Source organism: Caretta caretta, chromosome 16 (assembly GCF_965140235.1).
Source record: "Caretta caretta isolate rCarCar2 chromosome 16, rCarCar1.hap1, whole genome shotgun sequence".
Classification (NCBI taxonomy): Eukaryota; Metazoa; Chordata; order Testudines; family Cheloniidae; genus Caretta; species Caretta caretta.
This window is the reverse complement of record NC_134221.1, coordinates 17,280,511-17,295,544: the sequence shown is the minus strand read 5'-3', so window position 1 is coordinate 17,295,544 and position 15,034 is coordinate 17,280,511. Positions and strand designations below refer to the sequence as shown.

General features: G+C 49.7%; 1 protein-coding gene across 2 annotated transcripts in view; it reads right to left on the bottom strand.

Moving 5' to 3' along the window:
• Positions 1-4,286: 4,286 nt before the first annotated feature.
• Positions 4,287-15,034, bottom strand: part of DBH (dopamine beta-hydroxylase) — a 29,915-nt gene continuing 19,167 nt past the window's right edge. For both annotated transcript variants that reach the window (XM_048823242.2, XM_048823244.2), the window contains exons 11-12: positions 13,234-13,393; positions 4,287-7,686 (exon numbers count right to left, since the gene is read on the bottom strand). In XM_048823242.2, coding sequence (XP_048679199.2) covers positions 7,552-7,686; positions 13,234-13,393 — 295 coding nt within the window. In that variant the 3' untranslated portion in view covers positions 4,287-7,551. The remainder of the gene's footprint in view (positions 7,687-13,233; positions 13,394-15,034) is intronic.

Here is a 15,034-nt window from a genome sequence, read left to right as displayed (position 1 = left end):
AGCGGCAGCCAGCTCATACCACCACAGCCATAGAAGGTTTTTGCCCCAGGGTAATGACCTAACGGGGGGGGGGTCCTCTTTCCCATTCATTAAACTCATTACTGTAGTTTATATTAATAGGTTTTAAGGCCAGAAGGAACTGTTACGTTATCTCGTCGGCCCTCCTGTAAAGACAGGCAAAGGCTGAGACAGGGCAACACTCCTGCAGCTGGGAGGAGCCCAGGGACCATGCAGTGCACCCCTCAAAGCTACTGCATCCAGCTGGACCCCAGGAGAAAATGGCGCTGCCCAGCTTTGGGCAGATGCAACGGGTTGCTGACAACACCAATCCCTCGGCTGTCTTCTGCTTTCTGAACAGAGAATTCAGGTTGAAAATGTTATTTCCTCTGCAGCGTGTCTAAGCCTTTAATTTACCAGCAAACCTTCTGCAGAGACCAGGATCTGGGATCGCAAACTTAGGGTGATTTCAAGGGTAATTGCTGCCCTGCCTGAATTTTGAAAGCCGAGCTATTGCGTGGGGTGAGTTTTATTATTCACACGGCGAAAGGCTGACATATATTCTCCAGCAACTGATCAGATCAAGGCAACGTTCCAGAGCCACTCTCCTGTGGACAGATGACAGGCAGGTGCATTTCATGTCAGAAGAAGAACATTTATAAATAAATCAGTAGTTTAGGGTGACTGGAGGAGGGGGAGAGAAACTGGCAAAGAAAGAAGAAAGCAAAGCCAAGCCAAGCCAGTTGTCTCTGTACTGCGCTGCCTAATGCCCTGTTTGATTTCACAGCGGCTGCTTGGCACCTCTCATCTGTGTTCCAACCCGGCTTACAAATGGAAACGAGCTTGCTGCTTGGGCTTTAAACCCACATGAACATTAGCCCCCATCATTGAACGTTATAACATTTGGCATGATTAGATGCTGTGCTTCGGGGGTCACCCGGAGCTGGGCTAGCTTAGCGCTGCAGGTTGCAGTTCAGATGCAGTGCAGAACAACTGGGGAGACGTTTGTATAGCTTCTGTCTGTTATGTGCTTGAGGGCAGTAGCCACGTACTGTCACTAGCATGAAAATCTCGGCTGGGCGTGGTAGGGAAGCGACCCTTTCATGAAGCCGTCTTTGTTTCTACACTCTCAGGCCGAGCTCCTTTAGTTCATGTATTTCCAGTCTTTCAATCAACCAGATACTTGAGAGAGAGACTATCTGGATAAAAATCCTGTATTTCACATACACAAAATCCTTAACAATACCTGCATTTATTAAAAGTGAGGTTTAAATATCTAGTTATTTTTTCACCTTTTTGCTGTGTATGTGTGTAGTCCTGGAAGGAAAGAATGACTCTGTGGTTAAGGCATTGGCTTGGAGTTTAGGAGAGCTGGGTTCAGATTCTAGTTCTGCTACAGACTTCCTGTCTGTCCTTGGGGAAATCACATAATCTCTCTCTGCCACAGTTCCCATCTGTAAAATAGGAATAATAAATTCTTCAGGGCAGGGATTGCATCTCACTGTTTGTCTAGCACCTACCACAATGAGGCCCTGATCTCTGCTGGGGTTTATAGGTACAATGTAATAACAGCCATGCTTCTTGCACATGAACTACTTTCCTGAAAATAAACTGGTTAGTTTCACTCTTTCTTTATAGTCAGTTTCACTAGTTCTCATGCACCTAGATCAAGGCTGCTGGGTTTGAGTTTACACCTCCACAGGGAAATGTGAAAATCCCCCAATCCCTTGTTTTTATTGGACATTTAAATATATAACAATATTTTTGACAATATAGTCTGTCAAGATTAGGTTTTTGCAAACTCCAATCCCCTCCCCCCTTGTTCCTAAACAAACCCTAAATAATGGGCAGACCTCCATGATCACAATGTTTCCTACTGGCTTTAAAATCTATGAAAATTACTTGAGCGTGTCTTTAAAATTAAGCTGTAGATGTAAGAAAGACAGAAGATGCATGTTCCTGTCCATGCTGTGCTTAAACCCCATGCCAGGGATTAACTGTGCTAGCTAGAGATAATGCAGCTTTATCTTCCGAAAGAAACCACCTGCTTTAGAATTTTGAAAAATTGTTTGCATTCTCCATGCAAAACCAGTTGAAGCAGATCAGATTCTTCAGTACAAAATGAGACACTTGCGGCTTTTGAAATAGTACAATCAGGCAGGGCTGTTTTTGCAAAAACCTAGCCAGCCAGTTCTGAAACGCTCTGCAAGGTGCGGAGCCTTCACAGCAAGAAGATTTAGTTGAAGCAAACCTGATTACCAAAGGGATAGAGTGAAGCTAGTTTTTTTTTTTTTTTTTTTTGCAAGTTAAACCCGTGTGGAGCCTTTTAGAGCTGGGCGGGGAACTGGATTTTCCGTTTAGTGGGAAATGCCACAATTTCAGAATGTTTTTTCCATTCTGAAACAGAATGGGAAAACAAACAACAAAGGAAATTGAAATTTCCTGCACAGTGGAATTCTGGGGGGAAAATTGTTTTGGGTCGATGAAAAGGTTTCTATAAACCTCACGAAAGCGTATGCTCAAATAAATTGGTTAGTCTCTAAGGTGCCACAAGTACTCCTTTTCTTTTTGCGAATACAGACTAACACGGCTGTTACTCTGAAACCTATAAAATAGAAATATTTCTTTCCGATTTTGACAACTTACTTTATAATATAACACTTAAAAAATGAAACAATGTTTCAAAATGTTCCATTCCAAAAAGCTTGACCATATCAAAATGCTGCCTTTTGTTTTATTACGTGAAATTTCACCTACAGTGACATATTTCAGCAAAAAGTTTTGATTTTGGTGAAACGGCGTTTTTGATGGACATTTTCCAAAGAAATATTTTTTCCAACCAGCCCTGCAAATGTCTAGTATGGAGACATCCTCTGCATAGTCCTGTATAGAGATGTATCATCCATCCCCCAGCGCATTCAAATATCACCCTTTCCCTAAATGCATGTGCTTTTTTGCAGCATTCTGTGAAATCAGTGTCCCCCTGCATAGAGGAAGATCATGCTAGGGATTCTTGCTTCGTTCTCTGTATTGCCTTGTTCCTTTTTAATGGAAAATCCATGTAGAGTTTTTCTACTAAAACTGAGTCTGTAGTGCAACACCTGCTCCAAGTGCCACCCCTAACCTTTGGGAGGCGAGAGGCTCTGATCTAGACTCTGGCGGTTGTGCACTCCACACTCTCTCTGGAGTTCAGCTGGGTTTTTGGAGAGGGCTGGTGGCTTGCGTCCCAGAATGATGAAGAGGTGGGAGGCTCTTTGGTAGGAGGCAGGGTGGCAGAGTTCCTTGGGGGAATAATTAGTCGCATGCTGCTGGGGTTCTGATGTAGCATTAATGAGTGGTTAGGGCTTCCCCGCTGTTACAGTTGAAGGGAGCCTGCTCTGTCCCGGCCTTATGGCTGGCGGAGAGCTCCCCACCTCCCCTTCTGTAAAGATGATATAAGGTGAGGAGGCCCCAGCCCAGATTCCTCCAGGCTCTGGGGCACCACCTCCACCACCCGTCGAAACCCTGCATGAGTAGGCCCAACTCCACTAGCCAGTGTGGAAAGGGGAGGCTTGGCCAAGGTCCTGCCTTCCCTCGCCTGCTCTGGTCGGGCTATCGCAATGCCTGTGGCCCTGCAAATGGGTTCTCAAAGGCGATGGAAGGCTCCTTGTGCCATCTCTCCAGCGCCTGGGCATGGGGGTAAAAGGAGGGTGAAGCCAGTGGGGGAGTTCTCACCTCATCAGACAAGGAGGTGGGATGCTGTCGGGGGTGCTGCTTGCCCGGCGGGAGGAAGGGGAGCTGTGGGGGGCCAGACAGGAAGAGGAGATCTGCTTTATTTTAGACCCTGCTTGCACTGGGCCTGCCACAATCCAGCTTCAAACTGTCATAGGGATCACAGGTTACGTGGCAGCACCTCCTGATGTGGGGAAGAAAAGGTCCGTGTTCAGCTCCCATGCTTCTTTGTCAGCTCATTTTTCCTCATCATGGACCTACATGACGGCGCTAGGCCTGATACCCTCCCCATCCCCTGGCAGCAGGAGCTGCCTCCCAGCTGGCGGGCATCGTGCGCACTGCCATCTCCTGCCCTGCAAACCCGCGGTTGGTTATCCAGCTCCCAGCCGGCTCCTGTTCTCCCCTAGCCAGGCGCTCCCATGCAGATGCTGGCATGGCAGCGCGAGGCCACTTGTATGACCCAGACGAAATGCAACACAAGGATTTTCTCTCTACTCTTCCCCTGCCTGTGATTAGCTGCAGGGCCATTGGTGCACCCGCAGACCCAGGACTTCACACACAGGACCTGAAGAGACAGATTTGCCTTGGCAGTTCCGACCGTTTATTCTCTTTGTCGTTCTCGATCAGGTGCATTTTTGCTGCCTCGGATTTACACAGGAGTAACTGATCAGAATCCAGCCCATGCTCCCCTACCTGCAGTTCTTCCTGCTACATTCTGCCCCTCTCCCCTCCCGCCTGACTTTCAGCTGACGCTCCTCGGCACATGTGCCACTGGGCCAAGCAGCACTCCTTTCTCCAGCCATGGGCACCCACTTTCCAATCCACTCCACCAATCGCCCCAGCCCTGCCCTTCGTTTACAGATGGGTGCAGGGTCCTCTGCATGGACCCCTTTGACGCTCCAGCGGATGCAGAACGCCCTTTGCTGTTTATCCCGCCCCATCCCTCAATGGGAGCACTTTATTCTGACCACCTGGGAGACAACCCTGGGCAATGCCCCGAGCAATTGCAACCAGCAGGCGGCGGAGGTGCTTGAGCTAACTGCCCCCTGCCTGTCGTAAAGTGGGCGTCATGGCGTGAACTGGGTGACTCAAGAGTATTATGGGTGGGAGCCATGCGCCTCCCCTCCCTTACCACCTGTGTCAGTAGTAGGAGTTCCCACCCGCTCCCCACACTGTTGTGAGACTGTGAAAGGAAGCAGCAAGGTCCCAGCCTGCAAGTTCGTGACTAGACACATTTCTGATGCACTGCGTGGAGCGGCCCTTTGCAAAAACCCCTAATTTCGAACAGGAGAGAGTGGCCACAGGGCCTTCTCAGTGATGGGTGCTTGGTTCTGGAAGTTAGTCCCTCCCCCTTCCCCCTCCTTTGATGCAACACGACAGAGTGCCCAAAGCTGGGTGGGGAGTTACATGGAGAAGGGAGTGTATGGGGAAAGCAGTGTTTGGGAGGGGCTGTGATGCAGTGGTTTTCCCTCCAATGAATATAAGCACTGGAAGGCATCCAGCACATTAGTACCTCTAATCAGCTAAAACACATACTTCAGGCCTGGTTCGCTGCACTCGGAGTAGGGTAAGGTTAAAAGGGCCGTTAAGTCACCTTTGTGCTCCCTGTATTCTGGGGCCGTGCTGAGGCTGTCTGGCCTCGAGTGTAAATTAGAGCAGCTTCAGGGCTGTGCTAATTTACACGCTGCTGCTTGTGTCTGCTCGGAAACAGAGAATAGCTACAGGGCAGTGCACTCCGGCCTCTCTCCTGTGCAGGGAGGGCCGGGGGGAGACCTACCAGCTCTAAGCCACCAGGGAAGCCTCTGGGCAGGCAGGGGGGAATATTTTAAGGTCCCTTTACGCTGTCATAAAGAGACCTGAAGGTAAGCGACGGGCAGGTCCGTTTGATTTGTCACCACTGAAGGTGGCCCAGACCCATCCATAAACATCCCTCCTGCCACACTGGATCTGAAGGCGTCCTTCAGTGCGATCAACCTGGCCTGGGATTTTTGTTTGTTTCCTGGGGCTGGGTCTACGCTCCAATGGTGAGGCTCTGGTGCTGCACACGTGTAGCACCGTAGTGTAGAGGCGTCCGACATCGATGGCGTCAATCTACCTCTCCAAGAGGAGGTCGCAAGGTGGGCGGAAGAATCTTTCCATCGACCGAGCTGTGTCTATGGTGGGGGCCAAGTGGCCCTAACTACATCGCACAGGGCATGGAGTTTTTCCACAGCCTTGAGCCATGTCACTCGGTTGAGCTAATTTGTAGGTGTAGACCAGGCTTTAGAAACCTGTGGGCTGTGCGGACATGACTGCTGTGGCTGGGGAGGAGTTAGTCACCTCTTCCCTACCCCAGGCCCCTTTCTGTTGCTCTGGGGATTTCTCCTTCAGGCTCCTACAGCAAAAAAGGACATTTTGGGGATTGGGCGGGATCCAGACGCCTCTGGCTATTTGCATGCATTGGGCCAGAACCCCAGCTGGCGTAAATTCCACTGATGCTGATTGACCCCAGCTGAAGCTCTGGTCCACTCCCTGGGTCCTGCTGTTGGCTTAGCTGTGTGGGCCAATGTATATTTCTTTATTTAACAGAGTCGTTTTGCATGCTAAGTGGTTTGTCCTCCCTCCCCGGCCAGAGACAGAGAGAGGCCCCCCTCTCTTGTAACTCCTTGCTCAAAAGCATCGCTTGTTCCCATCCCTTGGCATCTGGTCCCCTCAACATGAATGAGCCCCTCGGAGGGGGAGGGGGAGGAGCTGCGGCAGCCAGGGCCTGGCCCTGGCTATTCCAGACATTCCCAGGTCTGTGCTGCAAATGTCAAGAGGAGCTGTCAGTGACAAGACAGCATCTCTCAGTCTGTGGTGCCTACACCATCGGCTTCTGGAAAAAGAGGGCTTGTCATTCACCAGTCTAAGGGGAAGAGGGAATGCATGGCTAGGAGCCAGGAGGAGTTGCCTTCTGATTCTGCTGATGCTCTGCCTGACCCTGGCCAGTGCCGCTCACCCTCTGAGCCTCTATTTCCCTAGCGATAACCTAGCACTGGCCAGTAGGAGCATGGTGGGGGGAGGGGGGGGAAGGGGAGCAGGGAGTGCCTGGCTGCAAAGCACAATGGAAATCCTGAGCGTTATTATTCCGGGGGTGGCAGCCTGCATTACTCAGCGCTGGCATTGCTAATAATCCACTAATAATAGCACTTGCCATCTTCACAGTACGTGCTGAACTTTAACGAATTAGCCCTAACAAGCCCCTGTCAAGGAGGTGTCAAGGTGTAGATTATTGGTGTTTGGGGACACTGAGGCAGAGAGGTGGCGGTCCCACAGCGAGCCAGCATCAGAGCTGGAATTAGAACTCATGTTTTCCCGGTCCTGCCCTCTGCCCACTAGGCAGCACCTGGCTAACTGGGTCTCCTGACCCTTCGGTGTATATAATACAGGGCCGAGTTCTTCCCAGTGGTGGCCTAGCAGCAGCCAACCCTGTAATCTGCAAATCCCTCAACTCTGGTGGTGCTGTAGGAGAAGCTCTTGTCTGTTTGGTTTCTATATGGGTGTTGCATCCTCCCCGCCATCCCAGAGATTCAGGGACAATCCACAGCAGCTGGGCCTGCATGTGTGTGGAGAGGTGTTTTGTGTCCCACCCACTCACTGCCATCCCAGGGGTGTGAAAGTAGCTCATGAGCGGAGTCCAGACCGCCTTGAGTAAAGGGCCTTTCTTTGTGTGATGGACCGTACATCTGGAAGGGGAGCCAGTCTGACGTGTGCCCTCTGCATCCGTGGCAGCATACAAAAGCTGAACCAAATCCCGAACAACCCTGTGTGCCGAGGAGCATCCCCTCCCGGCAACAACGAGTATCGAGGCAGGCTGCCAGGCGTTCATTCTGCCTTTACCCTGCCTAGGTTGACGAGAGCAGGGGATGCGGGAGGAGGTCCTACGGCGGGCTGGCAGCTTGGGGCTGATTCCGGCAGCACCCTGGTGATCCTGGGCAGAGGCTGCTTCTCCCATTCGCCCTGCGGAGAGAGTTAGATGTTAGCAGGTGAGCTCTTGGGGTCTTTTTGTTCTGTGTTTGTACAGCACCTAGCACAGCTCCAGATACTGTGAAAACACAAATAAATAATAACAAGAACACATAGGGGTGGAGGTTAAAGATGGGTCTGGATCAAGAACCAACCTGTTCCGAAGTCTGGGGGGGGGGAGTTAAGATGGTGATTTGTTTCTCTCTCTCTCTCTTTTTTTTTTTTTTTTTTTAAAGGGCTCTTGTATTTTTCCCCTTCAGGCACAGCACACTGGAGCAATGTATTGCCCGCCCTTGGACCAGCTCCTCAGCGAGTGTCCATCAGCCTCCCTCTGTTATGTCAGTGGAGCTACCTGGTTTTACATCAGCTCAGAATCTGCCTGTGCTTTCTTTTTTTTAAAGCATTTTACTCTCCTTTGTAACTAGAATGCCCTGCCTAGTGGTTGGAGGGAGGGATTAGAACATCCTCCAAGCCAGGCCCTATTTCTTTAGTGAGGAGGTAGGCAAGGCAGGATACCAGCTGAGCTGGATTTCCTGCCGCTCTGGATTCCACAGCATTTGACTCCTGAGCTTCCTCTGGGCCATTGTATAATACAGCTTGATTTGTGAGTAACTGCCCGCTGAAAATGATGGTCACCTGGTTTCACCCGCACTCTGCCCGCACAGGCAGCCATGGCATTACAGACATTGATCCCCGAGAGCTTGTTCTTTCCACACATTCACTAATGCACAGCTGAGCTAGATAGAGAGCTTAAAGAGTGACAAGAAGGTATAAACCATCGGTGATTGCAAATTGCATTCAGTCTGCTGTAAAGACAGAGATAATGAAGGTTGGTCATTATGGTGCCTGCATGGTAACTAACTAAAATGAAATCTGTAGGCTGGCTTCTGCTTTAAGCAGCTGCCCATGGTGTAATTACATTGGCTCCTGAGGGATTGCACCGGTATAAATGCCATCATAAGATGAGGGCGAGAGTTGTTAGGCAGGTGCATTCCTGACATGAGACAGAGAGAAAGATTCACACTGAGATTGCTAAGGAACAGAGAGCTGGATCTTGCTGTGTATGCAAAGGCATCCTCTGCTGTGAATGTCCATGGTGTTCGGTAAAACTGTGACCGACAGCTTGTCCCACCCAGAAAGGCCCAACACAAACCATAGAGCTGAACACGTCCGGACTGGGGAAGTCTGCTCCTGAGCATTGAGAGCACGGCCTGTTTCTGCTAATCAGCCACGGGGTGGGCAGGCTAAGCACAGTCTCCATGGGTTACAGTTTCAAAGGGGAGGCTAGATCGTTATCGTTGTTTGACATGCGGTGTTAGGAGTGCAGGTGAGTGTGTGCTAGGGCCTCTCCACGCCATGCCTCCGCATTGTCACTGTAGCCCTCCTATAAATCTGTGCTGAGTTAAAAGCCGTATGAGAACATAGGGAGCATTGTGCAGTTCCAGTAGCTCTTCAACACGAAGCATTGACCCTACCCCGCTTTAACATACCCCCCTCTGCCATAGGACCCTAACTTAAATCCAAAGCGAGGTGTGGTGGGTCTGGTTTTGTGGTCTCCTCAGTCATCTCAACCCATCACAGTGGGTAGCACTTTGGGACGTGGACTCAGTCCCTGCTCCCGGAGGAGGTGAGTTCAGTGTAGGGATAAGGGGTGGGAGAGATGATGGTCCTACACTGGGCTGCACATCCTGCTTTGGATAAGTGGGTGACGTTAATGACCAGGGTTGCCCATCATTTGTCCCTAATGGCCGTGACTAATCAGGCTGCCTGGGAGCAGAGGGAGAGGACTAGTCTGGAATGGAAGAGGAATGGAGATCCATCTCCTCTGGAGGCTTTAAATAGCCGGGGGAGGGCGACTGCATTGGAATGGCAAACCAATAGGAAAGCAGGAAAATGGGCTCTTCCTGAAATGCAGCCCAGCATCTCACACAGTGTCAAGTGTTGTGTGATTTGGGCACCCACCACAGTGAGGGGCTGCAACAGCCCTGACTAGTCGTGTACCCGTCCCAACACCTAGCTCTGCCAACGCAACTAGCTCCGGGGCCTCAGTGGTGTTATTCCCGGCTAGGACCCAGCACAGAGCTGTGAATATATAACTCCCAGCCTGCAGCACCCCTGCTATTCCCGGCCGGGACCCAGCAGAGATCTGTGACTGTACCTCCTGTCCTGCAGCATCCCCTGCTATTCCCGGCCGGGACCCAGCAGAGATCTGTGACTATACCTCCTGTCCTGCAGCATCCCCTGCTATTCCCGCCCGGGACCCAGCAGAGATCTGTGACTGTACCTCCTGTCCTGCAGCATCCCCTGCTATTCCCGCCCGGGACCCAGCAGAGATCTGTGACTGTACCTCCTGGTCCTGCAGCACCCCCTGCTATTCCCGGCCAGGACCCAGCAGAGATCTGTGACTGCACCTCCTGGTCCTGCAGCATCCCCTGCTATTCCCGCCCGGGACCCAGCAGAGATCTGTGACTGTACCTCCTGGTCCTGCAGCATCCCCTGCTATTCCCGCCCGGGACCCAGCAGAGATCTGTGACTGTACCTCCTGATCCTGCAGCATCCCCTGCTATTCCCGGCCGGGACCCAGCAGAGATCTGTGACTGTACCTCCTGTCCTGCAGCATCCCCTGCTATTCCTGGCCGGGACCCAGCAGAGATCTGTGACTGTACCTCCTGTCCTGCAGCATCCCCTGCTATTCCCGCCCGGAACCCAGCAGAGATCTGTGACTGTACCTCCTGTCCTGCAGCATCCCCTGCTATTCCCGCCCAGGACCCAGCAGAGATCTGTGACTGTACCTCCTGGTCCTGCAGCACCCCCTGCTATTCCCGGCCAGGACCCAGCAGAGATCTGTGACTGTACCTCCTGTCCTGCAGCATCCCCTGCTATTCCCGCCCGGGACCCAGCAGAGATCTGTGACTGTACCTCCTGGTCCTGCAGCATCCCCTGCTATTCCCGCCCGGGACCCAGCAGAGATCTGTGACTGTACCTCCTGGTCCTGCAGCATCCTCTGCTATTCCCGGCCGGGACCCAGCAGAGATCTGTGACTGTACCTCCTGTCCTGCAGCATCCCCTGCTATTCCCGCCCGGGACCCAGCCGAGATCTGTGACTGTACCTCCTGGTCCTGCAGCATCCCCTGCTATTCCCGCCCGGGACCCAGCCGAGATCTGTGACTGTACCTCCTGGTCCTGCAGCATCCCCTGCTATTCCCGCCCGGGACCCAGCCGAGATCTGTGACTGTACCTCCTGGTCCTGCAGTAGCATCTGTGCTTCCAATTCTGGGCCCCTGCTCGCTTCCACCACTATTAGAGCTGTGCAAATAACCGAGTTTTTCTGGGTCAGTGGCCACGAAAATCAAAAAATCAACAAAAAATTCATTTCAAGTCGACCTGAAATCATCATTGTTTTAAATTGTTTGGCTAAACAGAAAAGTCCACCGCAATGAACTTCCAGTCCAACAAACTTGTTTTGTCTCATTTTTGAGGTTTTTAACCTTTTTAAAAAAAGATAAAATGGGTTTAGAAGTTGACACAACAAGTCATGCATCAAATGTTTTGTTTAGAAAATGTAGAAACTAAAGATTTGGGGATATTTTTCTTTTCTTTTGGCCAGCAGAAGGCAGTGATTTCAGTACCAATCCCCACCACGTTTCTGTTGAAGTGAATACGTGTTTTGGGGCAAAAAAAAAAATGGTTTGTCAAAAATAATTTCGCACAGCTCTAGCTTCCGTACCTCAAAGTTGTAGGTAACGCCCTCTATTTGTTGTGTTTTAAGCTACATCAAGGATGTCTAGACCATAAGAATAGTTCTTTTGGGGGGGGGTGTTTATAAATTAAATACTCCACAAGCTCTTGTAGAAGGTGGATGCCAGAGGAAAGTGCTCTCTCCTTCACTACTGCAACACTCAGACAGACGTTACCTCCAACTACCTTCTGTGCAGGAGACGGATTTTAATGTTACTAAATAGTTAAAAGCAGAGTTTTTCTGGAAAATCCGGACGGACTTGGGATCACTGAACTGCAGAAAGGCAAGCAGCTAATTAAAAGCTAGTGTTCTCTTGACAGGAATTCTGTGGAATAACTGAGATGTCTTAAAATCCCACTCGGTTAAAAAAACAAACAGAGAAGGAGGGGGAAGTTCTGGGTCTTTTTCTTTTCTCATTTACGTTTAGACTCCAGATTGCCTACTTTGGGTTAATGCCAGCTCCACACTAATTTCAAATTCTCTTCTCAGTTGCCCTCCTATAACTCCTTTCAGTCCAGGGGCTTCAAGGAAAATAACTGCGAGTGAAAATCACCCCATGCAAACACCTAGCACAAGCTCTGTGCACCACTTAAATCCTCAGATTAGGGTTTAACTGGGACATAACTGGTCTTTGCTCTGGTGCTCTGCACAGGGGAGAAATTCATCCTGAGAGCAGAATTCGGCCCAGTGAGTTTAACAGGACTCTGCCAGCTCCAAAGGAGACTTGGTTAAAATAATCTTATAGGGAGCTGACGCTCCTCCTTTTAAATCTGTTTTCTGTTTCTCCCCACTACTTTGGTTTATACCTTCTCCAAAAATAATTTCAGGTGTCATTGACAATTCTATTGTCCTGACCAGAAATGGCACTGGGAAGTGACGGTGATGAGAGACCGAAAACTGTGCTCAATCTGCATCATCATCAACATCCCTTAATATGGTGTTTTGCATTCAAAGAGCTCAAAAGTACATTATCATTTCACAGGTGGGGAAACTGAGGCACAGAGCAGGGACGTGACTGCCCAAAGTCACCCAGCAGCAGAGCTAGGGCTGGAACCCCGGTCTCCTGAGTCCCAGTGCAGCGTGGTATTCCCTAGGCCACACCACCTCCTGTCCTATGATCTCACTGACTTTGTGGTCAATGGGTTAGTTCTATTGACAGCCAATACAATATTCCAAAGTTCTGAAAATAGCCCTTTATTTTCCCTTCTTTCTGGAGGAATTTCTAGTTTAAAGGTGACTTCTGCGAAGTAACTCTAGAAATGGACTTATGCAGATAAGACTAAACTAATTTACTAGGTGTTTGTACTGCGCCCATCACTGTAGCATTCTAAATTCTAACACAGCAACTTCTAGGGCCCAATTTTTAAAGCGATTTAGGTGCCTAAAGATAAGTCCCGCTTGGGATTTTCAAAAGCGCGTAGGTGCCTAACTCACATTGATTTCAGCCCTAGAGTCAAGCGGAGTTCTTTACATCTCATGGATCAACACCAGTAAGAAAGGTTCCATATGCCAAACAGTGAATCTGTGGAAAGCCCCCTGTCTTCAATAGCTTTACACGTGCGTCACTGACTGGACCTCAGTAAGGAACCTGATGAGGCCTGAGAGAGAATGAACTCCACCTCCCACCCCTTTAGCTGCAATGCTAGGCAGGCGGCACCAAACTTTTTGTTGTCACCAACCTTGGCCCCTCCAACTCTGCATCCGCACAGGGAGTAGCCCTGCTGAGCCCAAAGGGCCTGTTTCAGCATGGTCACCGCTCAGTGATGCTCTCAGATGGATTGTTTGGAGGGACACATACATACCGGGAAACGAACCGCTGAGGATTTATTGCAGTGCATAGAGATCGGAGCAAAGTCATAGAGAGATTTCAGAACGTCTCTGTTGAACGCATTCCAAGGGACGGAAGACAACTGCTGCCTGATGGAGGCCTGTGGGCACACGCAGATCTCCTCATCGTTAAACCTAATGTGGGAGAAATACCAGAGAGAGAGTGCAACAGAGCAGAGCTGGACTGACTCCTCTTCCATGCTGGACGGGGTTAATTCTTCCTTGACTAGGGCCTGATCCTGAAAGGTGCTGAGCATCCTTAATTCACTGAAAACTGTGACTGCACAGCCCAGGACACACTCAATACCTTATACAATCACAGTCTCCTCTTAGACAGGTTTCAGAGTAACAGCCATGTTAGTCTGTATTTGCAAAAAGAAAAGGAGTACTTGTGGCACCTTAGAGACTAACCAATTTATTTGAGCGTAAGCTTTCGTGAGCTACAGCTCACTTCATCGGATGCATACTTTGGAAAGTTTAGAAGATCTTATTATATACACACAAAGCATGAAAAAATACCTCCTCCCACCCCACTCTCCTGCTGGTAATAGCTTATCTAAAGTGATCACTCTCCTTACAATGTGTATGATGATCAAGTTGGGCCATTTCCAGCACAAATCCAGGTTTTCTCACACCCCCCCCCGCCACACACAAACTCACTCTCCTGCTGGTAATAGCTTATCTAAAGTGACCACTCTCCTTACATTGTGTATGATAATCAAGGTGGGCCATTTCCAGCACAAATCCAGGGTTTAACAAGAACGTCTGGTGGGGGGGAGGGGGTAGGAAAAAACAAGGGGAAATAGGCTACCTTGCATAATGACTAAGCCACTCCCAGTCTCTATTCAAGCCTAAGTTAATTGTATCCAATTTGCAAATGAATTCCAATTCAGCAGTTTCTCGCTGGAGTCTGGATTTGAAGTTTTTTTGTTGTAAAATAGCGACTTTCATGTCTGTAATCGTGTGACCAGAGAGATTGAAGTGTTCTCCAACTGGTTTATGAATGTTATAATTCTTGACATCTGATTTGTGTCCATTTACTCTTTTATGTAGAGACTGTCCAGTTTGACCAATGTACATGGCAGAGGGGCATTGCTGGCACGTGATGGCATATATCACATTGGTGGATGTGCAGGTGAACGAGCCTCTGATAGTGTGGCTGATGTTATTAAGCCCTGTGATGGTGTCCCATGAATAGATATGTGGGCACAGTTGGCAACGGGCTTTGTTGCAAGGATAGGTTCCTAGGTTAGTGGTTCTGTTGTGTGGTATGTGGTTGCTGGTGAGTATTTGCTTCAGGTTGGGGGGCTGTCTGTAGGCAAGGACTGGCCTGTCTCCCAAGATTTGTGAGAGTGTTGGGTCATCCTTCAGGATAGGTTGTAGATCCTTAATAATGCTTTGGAGAGGTTTTAGTTGGGGACTGAAGGTGATGGCTAGTGGCGTTCTGTTATTTTCTTTGTTAGGCCTTCTGGGAACTCTTCTGGCTCTATCAATCTGTTTCTTCACTTCCGCAGGTGGGTATTGTAGTTGTAAGAATGCTTGATAGAGATCTTGTAGGTGTCTGTCTCTGTCTGAGGGGTTGGAGCAAATGCGGTTGTATCGCAGAGCTTGGCTGTAGACGATGGATCGTGTGGTGTGGTCAGGGTGAAAGCTGGAGGCATGTAGGTAGGAATAGCGGTCAGTAGGTTTCCGATATAGGGTGGTGTTTATGTGACCATCGTTCATTAGCACTGTAGTGTCCAGGAAGTGGATCTCTTGTGTGGACTGGACCAGGCT